Source organism: Monosiga brevicollis, genomic scaffold (assembly GCF_000002865.3).
Source record: "Monosiga brevicollis MX1 MONBRscaffold_3 genomic scaffold, whole genome shotgun sequence".
NCBI lineage: Eukaryota > Choanoflagellata > Craspedida > Salpingoecidae > Monosiga > Monosiga brevicollis.
Genome location: NW_001865040.1, coordinates 2,369,260 through 2,384,798, shown reverse-complemented (window position 1 = coordinate 2,384,798; position 15,539 = coordinate 2,369,260). Strand labels below are relative to the sequence as shown.

The window sequence follows — 15,539 nt, the reverse complement described above, 5'->3', positions numbered from 1 at the left end:
AGAGTGAGCAGATGACTTGTCGACGGCCAGGCGCGTGTGCTTTGGTGCTTGCCGTGCTCATCGACTGCTTGATCAGGAATGCCATCAATGCGCTGGGCGGTTTGTCAGCCGTGGCCGAGGCGGCGCTTAGCGGCGATGACAAGGCCAAGCTGACCCTGGCGCTGCGGCCCGACGATCCTTACGCACATCCGCTTGCTGCGACGCGAAGTCCCAACCACCACCTGCTTCTCAAAGTGCGATTGGCCCTTCTGCAGCTCCCGACAAACCCCAACCAGCCTCATGCCCCTCTGTCTCGTGCCCCTCTGTCTCGTGCCTCTCTGTCTCGCGCTGGCAGCACTCACTTTTCTTTCTTGTACAGGTGACGCGCCGGCGCAATGCGCCGCTGAGCGCCGCCTCTGACGTACGAGTCGATCCCGTGGGTGTGGTTGAGGCCAAGTTTGAATTCAAAGGTAAGGCCTGTGCGCCTGCCTCAGCTCAGGCCGCTGCAAGACTTCAGTGCTCATGGCTTCCGCGTCCTCTGACTGGGCACAGAGCCGGCCGATTTCCAGTACATCCCAGGCCTTCCACCTGCGAACCAGCCGTTGTTTCAACCTCCGCGCCCGGAAGACGGTGAGACGGCGTGCATTAGTGCACAACCGTTTACTGGTCGCCGCACTCAATCTTCACCTCATGTTTGTACTCTTTTGGATGCCAGACATCCTACATCCCGGTTGGCTGGAGGCAGAGGTGGAGAACGACATGGTTCCACCCGTGTTTTGTCCCGCGCAGCCGAAAAACACGTACAAGTACGCTGCTGGGCCCAAATTCCTGCATGTGATCCATCCTTGCTGATTCTTTCCCTGTCTTGCTTGGCGCTATAGCTTCCAAGAAAACCCCATCAAGGGTCGCGTCACGGTGAGTCAGCAAAGCCACCATTCTCCCAGTACCTCTCTCCTCTCGCTCTGCTCTCCCCCCTCTCTCTTGGACAGCACAGCGCTAGCTCACGGGTTTGGCCTGCCAACTGCTTTGTTCCCCTTGACTAGATTGAACAGCGTCATGTTCGAAAAACGCAGCAAAAACCAGGACAGGTTCACTTTGACATTGGTGCGTCTTTGCACCCTGTTGAACCCTTGGTCTCCCGCCGCATCTTTGGTGTTTTATTGATGGGCTGCGGCTGGGCTGGCACAGAAACCGTTCCGGCAGAGCCGGCGATGGAGCTTAGCCCAACTGAGCTAACAGACGCTACCCGAGCCGCAGCCTATGAGCGACTCAAAGAGGTATCGAGGCCTGCTGAACCCACACGCTTGCAATTTTTGCCCCGTTTCAAACGCATGCGGTTTCTGTTTCCGACCATGTGCTTCAACACCAGCTCTTCAAGCGTCAACCCATTTGGCCCCTCAAGGGCATCACTGAAGAGCTTCAACACGACGTGGATCACAGTACCATGGGATGGCTCGTCAAAGTGTACGGGTTCAAGTCTCCGTCACGTTTTTGTAGTTGCTCGATCAACGTCCTTTAATTTGGCCGGCTTTGGGTCTGGTGATGGCAGGCCCCTCCGCTCGGTCGCTTACAACTTCAAATCTGGACCCTGGCGAAGCTTACACATTGCCTACGGTACGTACAAATGGTAGAGTCCATGGTAGAAGCACTCCTCTGATTTCGCACGTTGAACGATCACGATGGCGATGGCGGTTACTCCTGTTTTAGGGTACGACCCACGAGCAGATCCCAAGGCACACAAGTTTCAGACTGTCGACTGGCGCTCACAACGCAACAACCACAACGTACCTTGGAGCTCTTTGTACACGCTCGTGCCGCTGTCTATCCATGGACCCCGTCAAGCTCACGCTGATTTGAAATCTGTGCCCTTGATAGGCGATTGCTGCTAAGCGCAGTTCGCTAGCGCGAGCCACCGGTCAGGCAGCGATTGCACAAGGCAACGACTCACACATGTTTGTGTTGCTGCATGCTGGCACGGGCGTGGACCACGTCTCTTCGCTCTCGCTTACATCTTGCTCCTGCTTGGTGTGCTTGTCCGTCTTTTGGCGGCTAATTGTGGCCCTCGTGCTTGGGATGCAGCTATACCAAGGGCACTATCCCCCAACAGCGTCAGGTGCTGTGATACTCTCACACCTTGTTCCGACTCGAGCGCATCCATTTCACTCATCTCTTCTTGGCATGTTGGGGTTGCATGTAGTGCCACTACATGATTTGCGACCTGCATGATGAAGACATTCAGGCTCTCGTTCAGAAGCGGCCGCTGCGAAGCAAATGTCATGTCCGTTCTCGCGCTGAGATGGCTCTTTTTGCAGCGGCAAGACTTTCTTCGGCTCATGTCAGAACGGTGTTCATGCAGGTATCAGACGGGTGGTTCCAACCAGGCGTCATCACAAGTCTGCGACGGCTCTTGACACAGCAAGTGCAACAGAGCATTGAGGTACGCGGCCAGACGGCGTTAAAAGTGTTTTTGATGAGGCGCCTTGATCAGTCCATTGTAACTTCCTCTTGGTTGTTGTAGAAGTCACAAGCCGAGAAGGCTGAAACATGACCAGGTGCTAGCTGGTCCAGGGACTTTGTGGTGCAGGACACGTCCAATTTGAGGCATGGGCATGACAGTCTGGCCAGAATTGAGCAGAGCTCACATGCAATTGGATTTTTTTTTTTTTTTTCTTTTTTTTTTCTTTTTTTTTTTTTTTTTGTGATAGCTGCGAAAGCTTATTTCAGAAAAGGGGCGGAAGCCCAATGCCGCATATAGCTTTGTTCACTTTTAATTATCAACACTTCTCACAGGCCCAGGGACAAGTGCTGGGCGCCGAGCCAATAGTGGCATGTTGACGCCAGCGTCAGGGCAGAGCGAGTGGGGCAGCGTTTGACGCAGGTCAGCGAGCATATCCAGAGTGGGCAAAAACAGTCGTGTTGGCGCGCGGCGCCAATATTGTAGCAACAGAGACAGACAAGGGACGGGCGAAGGATTGCAGCCGCTTTGGAGTCAGCAGCAGGACTGAACAAGACAAACATTTACTCAGCAGCCTCCTCACTCTCTTCCTCACCACCGCGCACAATGGGCTTGCCATCAATCTTCTTGATTTGTGGCAGCTTTTCCATGATCAGCTGGGTCCAGTCTGCGCGTCAAGGACAAGGCACGTGAAAAGAACAGCCTGTTGCGAGGGCTGAGAGCCAGGCGGGACACCGCGAGCTCAGGCAATCGCCCTGTTGCTGGTCTTACCGCCAGATTCCGCGTGCTTCTCCTGGATCGGGTTGCCCATGAGCACGACGGATTCAAGGGCCGGGAGCTGGCGAAGCAGCTCGATCTGTTGCAAGTGGCACAACACACAGGACAAGGGATCAGAGCGAGTTTGGGGCTTTGCAGTGAGAGTTGTCCACAAAGGTCGCAAGTCTTTCGGGGATGGCCAGGAGAGCGCACCTGTTTCCAATCAGCTAGCTTGTTGTTGGAGCAGAAAAAGACCTTGAGCTTTTGCAACACCTCGATGCCCTTGAGCTTGTCCAAGTTGTTGTAGCTGATCCAAAGCTCCTCCAGCGTTCCAGCCACAGGGTCCTATGTCGATGCAGGAGCAGGGTGAGTCGAGGCGTCAAAAAAAGATCGTTGGGTTACCACCTGAGTTGCGAACCAGCACTTACGAGACCAGCGAGCGACTTGATGTTGTTGCGACCCAAGGAAAGGATTTTGAGATTGGCTGTTGATCGTGATCAAGGGCGCAAAACGAAAAAAGACGGCGAGGCGGATCAAAGCCGGTCATCAGGGCCAGGCACGCAGCGTCCGTGCGTATGATGGGGAGTGGAACGTACAAAAGCCATTGAGGTTTCCAATCTTCTCAATGCAGTTGGTCGAGAGGGAGAGTTGTCTGTGCACGGGCAAATTAAGGCGCATGCGTGAGCTAGCCCAAGCCCCGAGCAATGAGGTCTCGTCCATAGCCCAGGCACAGGACGCACTCGACATGAGCCAGCTGGGAGAGCGCCGCATCCATCTTCTCAATGGGGGGAAGCTTGCCGATCAGCTTGACCACTGTTTCCTCGGCCACGGACTTGCCGTTGGCCTCCTCCTACGGGGGTGGCGTATGTCGCATGATGGTGCGGGCAAAGCACGTTTGAGTTGGCGAGCCTGCGTGGCCAGGTATGCGTGTGTTGTCCTTCTTGCGCCCGCTTAGGGGTGAGCGCAAGAACAACTTTAGAAGAGCAGAAGACTGACCCATTGCTTGATCGCATCCTTGATCGAGGTACCCTTCGACTGTGAGCAGGCCATTCGTGACGTGAGGGGCACACAAGGACAAGATCATGGGCCAAACAAATGAAATAGCCCCCGACCATCCTCTTGTCACAAGCTCCCAAAACCAGTGGCAGTCCCCCAGGCGACGAGATGCACGCGCGCTGCCGTCTGAGCGATCACGGCGGACCGGCACAAGACCCGAGCTGGGAACGAACCATCGTTATCGGTGTTGGTTGCTACGGTCCTGGGGTCAAAAATTAAGCTCCACCACATCCACTACCCCCCTTTTGAAGGCAATTTCGTCTGACAAAAAAGTCTTTTTCCAGCGTTTGAGAAAATGTGTCAATAAGTACACTCTACACACATTACGCGGACGTTACCCTTGAACATGAAGCACGCGACAACAAGTATTGTACATACTACACAAACTATTATAAGCGTGACGTATAAAGCTGCAATAACCAAGAATACACGTACAATAACTGATAATTGTGCGTCAAGGCGAGTGGACTGGCACGTCATCGCACTCGACACAAAAACGGCAGCGCAGCGCACTGGCGCCAGGCGCAGCCTGCCGTCTCGATGCCACCGTGAGCCGACGGCACAGTCCATCGCATCCACGCCCGCACCTGTTTCTCACCGTCCATCCCGCCCATACTCCGCACTGATTTCTCATGTTATTTTTCACCTTTTGCCCCTTTTGTCATCTCTTCTTAACCCTACCAAGAATTCGGTCTCTGTCTCTGTCTCTGTCTCTGTCTCTGTCTCTGTCTCTGTCTCTGTCTCTGTCTCTGTCTCTGTCTCTGTCTCTGTCTCTGTCTCTGTCTCTGTCTCTGTCTCTGTCTCTGTCTCTGTCTCTGTCTCTGTCTCTGTCTCTGTCTCTGTCTCTGTCTCTGTCTCTGTCTCTGTCTCTGTCTCTGTCTCTGTCTCTGTCTCTGTCTCTGTCTCTGTCTCTGTCTCTGTCTCTGTCTCTGTCTCTGTCTCTGTCTCTGTCTCTGTCTCTGTCTCTGTCTCTGTCTCTGTCTCTGTCTCTGTCCCTCTCTCTGTCTCTGTCTCTGTCTCTGTCTCTGTCTCTGTCTCTGTCTCTGTCTCTGTCTCTGTCTCTGTCCCTCTCTCTGTCTCTGTCCCTCTCTCTGTCTCTGTCTCTGTCTCTGTCTCTGTCCCTCTCTCTCCCTCTCTCTGTCCCTCTCTCTTCTGCTGCGTCAACTGACCGTCGTGGTGATTTATCGAATGTCGTCGTCGTGCCGGGGTCGGATATTTCGGATCGGCAGTTGGATTGTATCGTATTGCGGCGTGGTGGGGTGTGTCTTGGCACCTTGTTTGGTAGCTGTTGGTCTGGTGGTGGGGCTGCTGTTGAGCTGGGTGGCTCTTGGTCAGTTCGCCTGGGTGGATCTGATTCCACGGGCGAAGCTCGACAAAGGAAACACCGGCTCATCTTGTGCGGTTCTAGCTCCGCTCGTCGAGCGCCTGCTGCGGTTGAGCGCTTTGTGCGCGCCCCACAGGCCAGCGCCATGGCGCTGTGGCGAGGTCGACAACCACGGCTGCGAGAAGCCTCGCACCATCAGATGGTACGTCGCAGGCCGGGACGCATTCACGCCCGCCAGGACGCATCTCCCTTGTGCGAGGGCGGATATCCAAATCCTCGTCTGCGGTCTCATTGTTATGTGCCTTGTCAACCACGCTATCATGCTTCTTCTCTACCCCATCTTCTCGGCTTAGATCGGGGACGTGCGGCGCGTCGGTGGTCTCGATGCCGAGGTGAGGTCGACAATCCCATCGGCTCCCAGCTAGCTTGGCATGATGCTTCGGGAACGTCCTCTTGGATTCTAACCGTTCCAAACCAACGACCAGCTCATCACTTAAACCACACCTTTTATGCGTGCCGCGTCATCACAGACCTACGCCACCGTGCTTCAAGCCGAGCAGTCGGCCATGCAAGCTCGGAGCGGCATGCAGGATGTGACCGCCTCGGGAAACAAGAAAGATCGCCGCAAAGCCAAAATCTCCGTCCAGCACGGCGTACGTGATCCCCATGCCATTCTCCTCATCACTTTTATCTCCCTTCTGTCCCGGTCCTTTCTCCTCATCCATCCCCTCGGCACATCTCTCTCGGCGCATCCCTTACCTTGACCTGATCTCGTGCAGTCCTTTCGCAAAGTGGGAGGAATTGCCTTTACGAGCCGAGCTGACTCGCCCGAATCATCGCTCTCGACCCTGCACCTTGATTGCCGAGATGGACGCGGGGCTGGCCTGCACCTGCAAGTCGGCGATGGCTTTGAACGTGTATGTGTTTGCTCCCCTCTCGTCCGCAGATTGCGTATTCGTACCAGAGGCGCTTTGCTTTTGCGCTTCGTTTGCAGCCCGGCCGTGCTCGCGGCTCTCCTTTTGCTAATGATGCACGATTTCTTTCCCCTCCACCCCAATCTGTTTTGGGTGATATGCAGGCCAATGGCATATACGTCAGCCAAATAGAGATGGGCTCGCCTGCCGAAAACGTCGGCTTGCAAATTGGCGATGAGATCCTTGCCATTAATGATGTCGCTACCGCCGATCGCAGTCTTGATGGTACGCAAGTCTTCATCAGGCCCCTATTGTGACTCGCAAAACGCAGCTGTGCGCCCCAAAGTCATTTTCCCTCCACCACGCTGCTTGTGTAGAGCTCTACACCATCATGACCGTTGTACGCTACATCGTGCTGGAAGTCAAGAAGGTAGGCTCGTGTTCCGTGTGGTTCGGCGTGGAACCATGCAGTGGCTCATTGGCCGCTTGGGCACCAATCTTGCGGTGCAACTATAGTACAAGCTGCCCGATGTGGTGTCCTGGCAGATGCGCGGCTCTGGTGCAGAGGCAGTCCCTTCCGTGGCCGAAGCCCTTCAATATCAAAACCCAAACCAGCTTTCACATAAAGACGAGCCATCAGAATTCGACGTCGATGGCATCGTTTCATCCTCCTCTGGAATTAACGCGAACCAGCTCGTGCGCAATTTGCTTACCAGCAAGCCAGATGTGGGACTCACGGTCCCCCTGGACAATAACAACAACCCCGCCGCCATCATTTCCCCCAGTTCTCTGCTTCCACCCAAGCAAGCACCGCGCTCCAAACCGCTACCAGCCACCCCCACGACCGCAGCCTCCAAAGCCCTGCCCGCGGCACCAGCGTCCCATCCCGGGAGCCAAACGGCAACGGCAACGGCCCGGCCCGGGCCTGGGTCAGAGCCTGCGCCTCGCTCCTTCGATCCACCCTCCGGGCAATCATCAGCTTCCCGTCAGCTCTGGGGGTCTCAGGCGCAGCCTTTTGTTGGTGACACCAGTGCTGACTCGGAGAGTGACATGGAAACAGCTGATCCCACGACCGTGGTGCGTTCATGCCCGTGCCTGATTTCGCCCTTCCTCTCTATGTGAGTGCTTTCTCACCCTGATGCTCTTTCCAGGCCAACACCATTGTGAACGGCATCAGTCCGCTACGTTCTGCTCTGCGCCGCCCATTGCGGCGCGCCATCTCTGCTCATGGTGCCCTCGTTACTACCAACCCTTCACGACTGTGCGTTTCCCGCCCACGTTGAATTGGCACACTAGCAAAGCCGTTCCTGCGACGCACGCTCACCATCAAGCTTTCTCCTTTCGCTTCTTTTCTCCCTCCCTTTTTGTCCCTCTTTCCCTCGTTCTGGTCGCTAATGCGCGCCAACACATGTTTTGCGGCAACAGACGCAGTGCCCGGCCCCGTAGCGTACATTTTGATCTTCCTGATAGTCCCGAGCCAGCCTTGGAAACGTAAGTCTCACAACAGTTGCTGCACCATGGCCATGGCTGCTAGGAGCTTGGTCTGATGTCTTTTGAAATACAATCTGCTGTGGTCTAGGCCTGTACAATTGTATCAGGGTGGTGCTAGCAGTGCCCTGGGTCGCGGCCAGTACTCACAGACCGCGTTGCCCCATCGCGGCTACTTTGAGGCGCCCGGGCGCCTGCAATCCAGGCATCAAGAGTCACGTCAGCCCTCGGTCCAGCCATCCAGTGCAGCAAGTGCCCGAGATCAGGTGGGCATGCCCTGCATTGCTGTGACGTCCTTTAAGCTATGTGCAGCTTCAATGACAAATTCCATGAGCTCAAATGCATACACAACATGGCGTCATAGGCTTCCACGGTGTCCAGCCGACAGCAGCGGCTCCAAGACTTGGAAGCGCAGGCCAACAAGCTGTCTTCGCGCCTTTCTGGGTTGCTGGCCAACACGCGCCGGGAGGGTGCTCCTGAACCGAATGGCAGCCAGCTTGTGAACCACCATCGACCCTCTGCCCCCGCCTCGAGAACTGATGGCCAAAGTGCCTCTTCTGAACGCCCACTTGGTCCATCCAGCCTCCAGGCAGCCCAGCAGCGTCCGCAAGACCGTTCGCGTCCCTTGTCTTTTGAGGATGCCATCTACGCTCAGCGTGATAATGGTGAACCTCCCACGTTCGGACCGTTGTTTGAGATTGATCTCGAGCCCCAGCAGGTACTTGCGCGTCTCTTTGTAGTAGCGATAAGTGCGAGCATGCATCATCCGCGAAGCTGACTATCTACGCCCTGCATTCGCGGCTTGCTTTGTTGTAGACGAGTTTGGGGATGCGTGTGGCAGGAGGCTCAGCAACCCGGTTGAGTGCGCTGTTTGTAGCACACCTGGAGCCTGGCGGTGCCGCCGATCGCACCGGCGAGGTCAGTGGCCGAAGAGTGATCAGCAATGCTGGCATAAGCAGCACCCTTTCCTTCTTCGACCAAGCCCCGCCCCCGCCTCACACATACACACGTTTTTTTCTCACTCCCTCGGTCCCCCTCTCATCCATTCGCGCTTCGTCATGCTGGTTTTGGTGTATAGGTGCAAGTGGGCGACCGGATTCTGCGAATTGGTCAGCACGACGTAGCAGGTTTGACACAAGAGCAATTTAGCCGACTGGTGACATTGCAGTTGTCACGCACGCCATATGGCCAAGTACCCAGGATTCACTTGACGCTAATGCGCATCGGCCGTACTCAGTGGGAGCAGCTGCAGCGTGACGCTGGCATCGCGCGCTTCAACTTGACTCACAAAGATCCACGCCAAGGGGATTCAATCTCGGGATCGGGGAATATGGCCGATCCACCCGCTCGAGGAGCTTCTGCAGATCAGTCTGAAGGAAAAGGCACAACGGCATCACGGGTTGGCACAGCCGCAAAAGGCCAAGGCCAACGCGAGGTACCTGCGGCCTCAACATGGACCACCGAGGCCGCACAAATTGCTGAGCGTGCTTTGGTTCTGGCACAGCGTGTGGAACAGCGCGCAGAGGCACGTGTCTCGGCGTCTTCTCGCACGGGCAGCTCGTCGCCTCGGCCAGACCGTGACGTGCGGTCAACTCGCCGCGCCCACACTTCTGAGAATCTTACCATGGACGTTGGTAATCAATCCTTGGCCAAATCTGCCGCCTCCCATCGCCATTCGGCACCCTCACTTGCCTCAATGATGGCTTCAAGCGTTTACGCATACGCGAGCACGGAGAGTCTGACTGCAGCCAGTCCCTCGACGTCACGGACTGGCAGTCCCCTGTCAATTCGCCGCACCAATTCTCAGCCCAGTCAACTGCCACGCCAGCCCAATGTTCGAGGGCATACACAAACTCAGGACCATCTTCCAGAGCGGGCGAATGAGCAGGACGGGCCTCAGCACGAGGCTCAGAAGGACGCTCAGGGTGAGGCTCAGCACCAAGAGCCAGTTCACAAATCGGCTCAGCCTCAGCCCCAAGAATCAGTTCACAAATCGGCTCAGCCTCAGCCCCAAGATCACGGTCAATCTCAGGATCAGGGTCACGATCAGTTTCAGGATCGAGAGCTCTCAGGCGCTTCAACATTGTCCCAGCACGATCACGATGCGGCCAACGCACATCTTGCAGGCATTGAAAATCCGCATGTTGGGCCAGCGCACACTGGACCAGTTCTGCAAAGCGAAGCACCGCAAATGCCCAGTATGGCTGCGCCCCAGCTCCCCCGTGACACACGGGATGCAAAGGAGGATGCACCATCAACATCAGACCGGTCTGATTCCTTTGCTGCCCTCCCAGAATCTCAAGTGCGCCCCACCCGCACTGCGTCGCATGAGCACGTTGTTCCACAAGAACCTACGCCGAGTACGCAGCGTCGCGAAAGTATGCAGATCATGCTTGAGCAGGAGCGACGAGAGCTCGCTACCCAGCAAGCGCGCCAGCGTTCATATAGCATGGCGCTTGAGCAGAAGCGTCTTGAAGAAGTGCAGCGGCAGCACATGGAGCAAGGTAAGCCATCTAGTGTTGGCGAAGGCCTGGAGGGGTGCTCCACCTGGTGTTATAATCTGTCCTGTCGGTTTCGCCGTTGTTTGAAATCACTGTTCTGTGTTTGATGGCCCAATGGCAAACTGCAGAGCGACTCCAAGAAGCTGAGCGGCGCAAGCGTGCAGTGCAGCATGCTCAGCGCCGTGCCGAACTTGAGGCCGAGGAGCAAGCCGTCGAAGCTGAAATCAGCGCAGTGCGTTTTTCTTGCCATCACAGCCATGCTTCCAAGTGTCGGCCTGAAGCTCTGTTTGGCACCACCTTTGTATCTGATCAGTGTTTACCTTGGCTTGCATTTGCGCTCAGGCCTTGCAGCGACGCACGAGTGTCTCGCAAAGCGATCCATCCCGCCGAGAGCGCCGTGCCTCCATATCACAGCGGACTCTTGAGATGCGGCAGCAGTTTTTGAAAAACAAAAATGGGGGTCGGGTGAGTTTGCGACTTGAGCAGCGCGCGTTGGGGACAGACTGGTTATGCTTGTGCTCATTTGACTGCAATGGCCCTGATGTGCTGCCACATCATGTTCACGCAATAGAATTCGCCGGCCCGTCGCCTGCCCCCGGTACGATATTGTCTCGACCACCTTGTTCACAACCTCTCGTACTCTCACCTGGGCTCCCCTCACGTTGATGTATTTCTGTATTCTAGCGCCCAGATCAGGCACTTTAGATGATAGAAGCTATTGAACTTTAGATGATAGAAGCTATTGAAGACTCGGTCAAGTCTTCGTTATTTATACTTACTCTTTCTTTGGTTTTGCTTGCTCTCCTTCTCGTGTTCCTCCGTCTCTTCTTTTTTCTTTTACTTTCTTTTTTTTTTTTTTTTTTCTATTGGCACCGTGCTTCTGGTGCGTCCACTGTCATTGCCCTGTTTGCCTCGTGTACCATAAGGTGCTGTTTTACAATGTCAGCAAGCCGCAGAGCGGACCGCCAAGTGGGCCAAACCCTGATGATGATTCAACTCGTCGAATATTTGCTGTTTTGATTGACTCTTTGCACCTTGATTGTTCTCCTCCTGATTTTCTGAAACGCTTTTTTTTTTTGATTTTAATCCCCGTTGTTGTCTTTTTGATTTTGATTTTTGTTGTTGTCTAGGTGACCACGAATTTAGGTGATTTCGATTTGATATATCCCGAGTTTTGGGTCCCACAAATTGAGACCAACTTGTGTATATTGCGCCCAGGCGTATGTACAAAACTCCACACGGTTACGCTTCATCAAGACCGGGGGAGCACAGCTCCAACCCGTTCTAACAAACGCTCAGTCCCGCGAGGCGGGCGGGGCGGGCGGGGGAGAGAGAGAGAGAGAGAGAGAGAGAGAGAGAGAGAGAGAGAGAGTGTGTGTGTGTGTGTGTGTGTGTGTGTGTGTGTGTGTGTGTGTGTGTGTGTATGTATGTGATAAAACACAATGGCGATATGCGCCCTTATCTAAAGCTATCAAGTGCACCTGGAGGAATAAAGCAAGGGGTGCGTGGTATCATCCAGAAACAGGCAAAGTAGGCAAATGCACACGGCAGGGAGCATCAGTCTTCGATCAAATCAGCACAGGTCTCGCCTCCCAAGCGGGTGGTCGAGCCACTTTTCTGCTCAAGCGCCCTGTTAAAATTCAAGAAAAAGAAGGGTGGCCAAATTGTGATGAGACGCGAGCGGCTTTGGAGTGCACAATCAAATGGCAAGAGGCGGCTGCCAGCAACGAGAGGCTACATACGTGCGGAAGCACTCCTCTGGATTGAAGTCTTGAAGGACGGATGCACGGGTAAAGCTGCATTGCGATTGACTTTTGAGAAGATTTCGTGCTGCACGGTAGCCCTCACAGACTTGCAAGGCACGTTCAGCTGGTTGAACAAGGACATGATCGGAGGGGGAGACGCTTGGCTCGGGGGCTTCCGCACGAGCATCAAGTGGTGATTCGCCCAGTACGTCGAGCTGCACCGTTGTGGGGTCGCTGCGAAACCGTGGTCGACGGCTGTGGTCCGAAGAGCCCGAGGGGGAATGCCTGCCGAGATCAATGTCACCGATTGACTGACTGGAGCCACGACCGAGCGCACTAAGGGGCGTGGGCGTGGGCAGTTGCGTCCGAGGTGGCGTGGGCAGACTACGTCGGCGCGAGGATGTGGCCACACGGGTGGCGCGTGCAGAGCCAGAGGGTCGCGGTCGACGAGGAGGCTCGGGTTGATGTGGGCGTTCAGTCCCTGGGCTGCACTGATCGATGCCAGCATCACTGGGTGTAGCGCTAGCGCGATTGGGGGGATGAGGCTGTAGCGATTTGGAGCCGCGACGAGCAAGGTTAGGACTAGCAGGAACGCTCTTGAATGTCATGCGGCTCCGGCGTTCCTCCTGCGAGAGCGCATGGCCTGACACGTCCTCCAAGGAGGAAGAGCGATGACGAGGTAAAAGTTCCGAGGGAGATGAGGATTTGGAGGTGGTCGAGCGCGCATCAGTAGACGAGAGCATGGCGGGGCTTTGTAAACGATTGAGCGCGGCAATGCCGGGTGATAGTTCTGGTGTCATGGGGCTTGAAGTCACGTACGCGTGACGCGAACGACGGCGGGAGCGACTCGCAGTATCGCTCGAGCCGGACGCGGCGTCGCGCACATTAGTTGACGGGGGTTGGGGCCCGGTTGTTGAGGAACTGGTTGTTGGTTGATAACGGACAGGCGAGGGGGAGTTTGAAGGGGACGGCGAGGATGGGTCCGATTCGGCGAGTGAGGCGGATCGGCTGTTGGCTTGGGAGCTACCAAGCTGGGCCCAAGGATATGGGCTGGGCGAGCGAGAGCGGGCACCTGGGGGTAGAAGGGTCAGCAAAAAGAGCGAGTGAGGAAGGTACGGAAGCTGGGTAGCACGCAGTTCAAGTGAACGTACGAGTCGGAGAGGCCGGGAGCGAGACAAAGTTGCGGTCGGAGAAGAGGCCATCGTCCATAGATCGCTGTACAAGCATGCTGTTGTGGCGCGCGGGCGGGGGGGAGGAGGTTCAAGGGGACCAGTAGTGAGAAGCGAGGCACTGTCAGCTCATGGGGTTCGAAATGAGGCGTGCTGCATCCCGTCCCAAAAGTCACCGACTTTAGATTTAGGACCAACACCAGCGGTGCAGTGGAAACTTACTGTTCTTGGGCCCGGCGATTGAGCTCGGACCAGCCTTGACGCTCAAAAGCTTGTTCTTTGCTGAAGCGTTGCTCGCGCTGGGATTGGAGGGCAGAGAGCGCCTCAAATTGTTTAGAGGTGATGTGACTGCTCTGCTGCTCGGGGGAGCGATGGCTAGAGCGGGGGCGGTGGTATGGGGCCATGTTCTCCCAGTCGACGGGGCTGTGGGGGCGGCTGGCGGTACGGCTATGCGGGGCCGACCGCATGTTGATCATGGACCGGGCCTTGAGGCTACGGGCTTCTGCTCTTGCGGCCCGGGACTGGGAGGTTGAAGGACGAGACCGGCTTGCATGGGAATCAGGGTGAAGGAGAAAGGCCATGGAGGCTTGTTCCAAGGCATTGGATTTGCCTGGCATCATGGCGGGCGCCGAGGGGCGGCGTAAGAGACTGCGGCGATCGATGTTGGGCGAAGACGCGGACGGCTTGGATTGGGTATAGGCCTGGGCGTCGCTCTGGGTTGGCGCGGAGAGGCGACCACGGCGGGCATGCACACTTGTGGCGGCTGTTGGGGTTGAGGTGGTTGCTTGGGGCGGAACCAGTGAGGCACGGCGTAGAGGCGCGGGGTCTGGCGAGGCGTGGCGTAGCGGGGGTTCGTTGATATGGTGGGCACGTTGAAGTCTGCGCTGCTTGGGTTCAGATGGCGGGGAGTCAGAACTGGAAAATGCAGCACGGGTGTGACGGAAATTGGGCATTGAGCGACTGGCCAAGTCTGCACGCTTGACGCGCGCACTGGTAATATTGGCACGCTCAGCCATGGTATCGGAAGCGTGGCCCCTTGAGTCCGATGGTGAAGGACGGGCGACAAGGCCAGTAGCTCTGTCCAGAATCTGCGTTCACGGAGTGGAAAAGGGAGGAATTTGGCAGGTCGATGAGGCGACGCCTTTGACAGGGCGGGGAAGAGAGAGATGGAATGGCATAGAAGGTCGCATCGGGGAGACCGGGGGCAGGGGCAAGGGCCAAGGGGGTAGGAAGATGGGTGGTTGGGATGAGCACAGGACCTGGGTGGGGAATGCCGGAGGAGTCGGGTGCAAACTGCGAGCCGCAGAGGGGAGGGTATAGAAAAGGGGTAAAGGGGGGAGACGGGAGCTCGTTGATGATGGCCAGAAGGACACTGTTGGGTGCTCTGTGGCCACGCAATGGGCTCGGAGCCTCTGGCGTCCGGGGGAGGGGCAGAAAAACTGACACTCGATTGGGTGGCGGCGGGGATGGGTAGCAGCCGCTCCCGGTCTTGAGGAGGAGCAGGCAGCCCCGCTCGGGGGTGAAGCCGGTTTGAAGCAAGTGCCACCAATGGCTCTTACACGTGACAAGCAGTCCAAAAGTGGCAGAGCACAAGCGGTCCTCAGCGGTTGGGTCGATACGAGTGGCAGCGGTATCAAACGGTAGGTCGGCAGGGCGGTTCGACGGTAGGTAGACGGCCCCTTCCTGGAAGACTGATGATAAAAAAAAAAAAATATGATGGAGAACACACGCCACCCTGCGCATGCGCGGGCGGAGGCGTTGAGGTGTGATGCGTTGTGGCGGGAAAGAAAAGTGCAGGCACCGTGCGTCGTGTGTGTGCGTGTGTGCGTCTCTCTCTCTCTCTCTCTCTCTCTCTCTCTCTCTCTCTCTCTCTCTCTCTCTCTCTCTCTCTCTCTCTCTCTCTCTCTCTCTCTCTCTCTCTCTCTCTCTGTCTGTCTCTCTGTCTGTCTGTCTGTCTGTCTGTCTGTCTCTCTCTCTCTCTCTCTCTCTCTCTCTCTCTCTCTCTCTCTCTCTCTCTCTCTCTCTCTCTCTTTCGCTGCGGGTGTTCTCTCTATTATGGCCAATCGGGTGCTTTTATGACGACGAGTGGCGACAGCGGCGACGGCGGTTTAGGCAGGTCCGTTGAGGGAGGTGGTAGGGACGGTCGCCGAGA

General features: G+C 56.2%; 5 protein-coding genes across 5 annotated transcripts in view; 3 read left to right on the top strand and 2 right to left on the bottom strand.

Annotated features, from left to right (window-relative positions):
• Positions 1-11: 11 nt before the first annotated feature.
• Positions 12-2,390, top strand: MONBRDRAFT_23213 (uncharacterized protein; the record flags this gene model as incomplete). Its single annotated transcript, XM_001743481.1, has 13 exons — positions 12-233; positions 359-449; positions 532-609; positions 695-785; positions 861-894; positions 1,023-1,083; positions 1,168-1,256; positions 1,349-1,443; positions 1,529-1,593; positions 1,687-1,763; positions 1,855-2,004; positions 2,177-2,257; positions 2,292-2,390. The coding sequence occupies 13 exons, from the start codon at positions 12-14 to the stop codon at positions 2,388-2,390; spliced, it is 1,233 nt and encodes a 410-aa protein (XP_001743533.1).
• Positions 2,391-2,738: 348 nt separating this feature from the next.
• On the bottom strand, positions 2,739-4,240 carry MONBRDRAFT_17815 (uncharacterized protein; the record flags this gene model as incomplete). The annotated part of the gene is made up of 7 exons (XM_001743161.1): positions 2,739-3,101; positions 3,206-3,290; positions 3,404-3,535; positions 3,619-3,674; positions 3,787-3,842; positions 3,931-4,040; positions 4,187-4,240. The coding sequence occupies 7 exons, from the start codon at positions 4,238-4,240 to the stop codon at positions 2,998-3,000; spliced, it is 597 nt and encodes a 198-aa protein (XP_001743213.1). The 3' UTR covers positions 2,739-2,997.
• A 1,475-nt stretch (positions 4,241-5,715) lies between these two features.
• MONBRDRAFT_36040 (uncharacterized protein) lies at positions 5,716-11,678 on the top strand (the record flags this gene model as incomplete). The annotated part of the gene is made up of 14 exons (XM_001743480.1): positions 5,716-5,772; positions 6,101-6,223; positions 6,517-6,769; positions 6,862-6,914; positions 7,031-7,561; positions 7,636-7,745; positions 8,064-8,238; positions 8,337-8,690; positions 8,789-8,890; positions 9,051-10,476; positions 10,602-10,705; positions 10,816-10,938; positions 11,045-11,071; positions 11,158-11,678. 14 exons carry the CDS (start codon positions 5,716-5,718, stop codon positions 11,176-11,178), a joined length of 3,459 nt encoding a protein of 1,152 aa, XP_001743532.1. The 3' UTR covers positions 11,179-11,678.
• Positions 11,679-11,890: 212 nt separating this feature from the next.
• Positions 11,891-14,403, bottom strand: MONBRDRAFT_36039 (uncharacterized protein; the record flags this gene model as incomplete). Its single annotated transcript, XM_001743160.1, has 4 exons — positions 11,891-12,103; positions 12,216-13,290; positions 13,370-13,446; positions 13,610-14,403. 4 exons carry the CDS (start codon positions 14,401-14,403, stop codon positions 12,031-12,033), a joined length of 2,019 nt encoding a protein of 672 aa, XP_001743212.1. The 3' UTR covers positions 11,891-12,030.
• A 532-nt stretch (positions 14,404-14,935) lies between these two features.
• MONBRDRAFT_23209 (uncharacterized protein) overlaps positions 14,936-15,539 on the top strand; it is a gene marked incomplete at both ends in the record, with an annotated part of 1,992 nt that continues 1,388 nt past the window's right edge. The window contains 2 exons of the mRNA XM_001743479.1: positions 14,936-15,027; positions 15,180-15,503. Coding sequence (XP_001743531.1) covers positions 14,936-15,027; positions 15,180-15,503 — 416 coding nt within the window. The remainder of the gene's footprint in view (positions 15,028-15,179; positions 15,504-15,539) is intronic.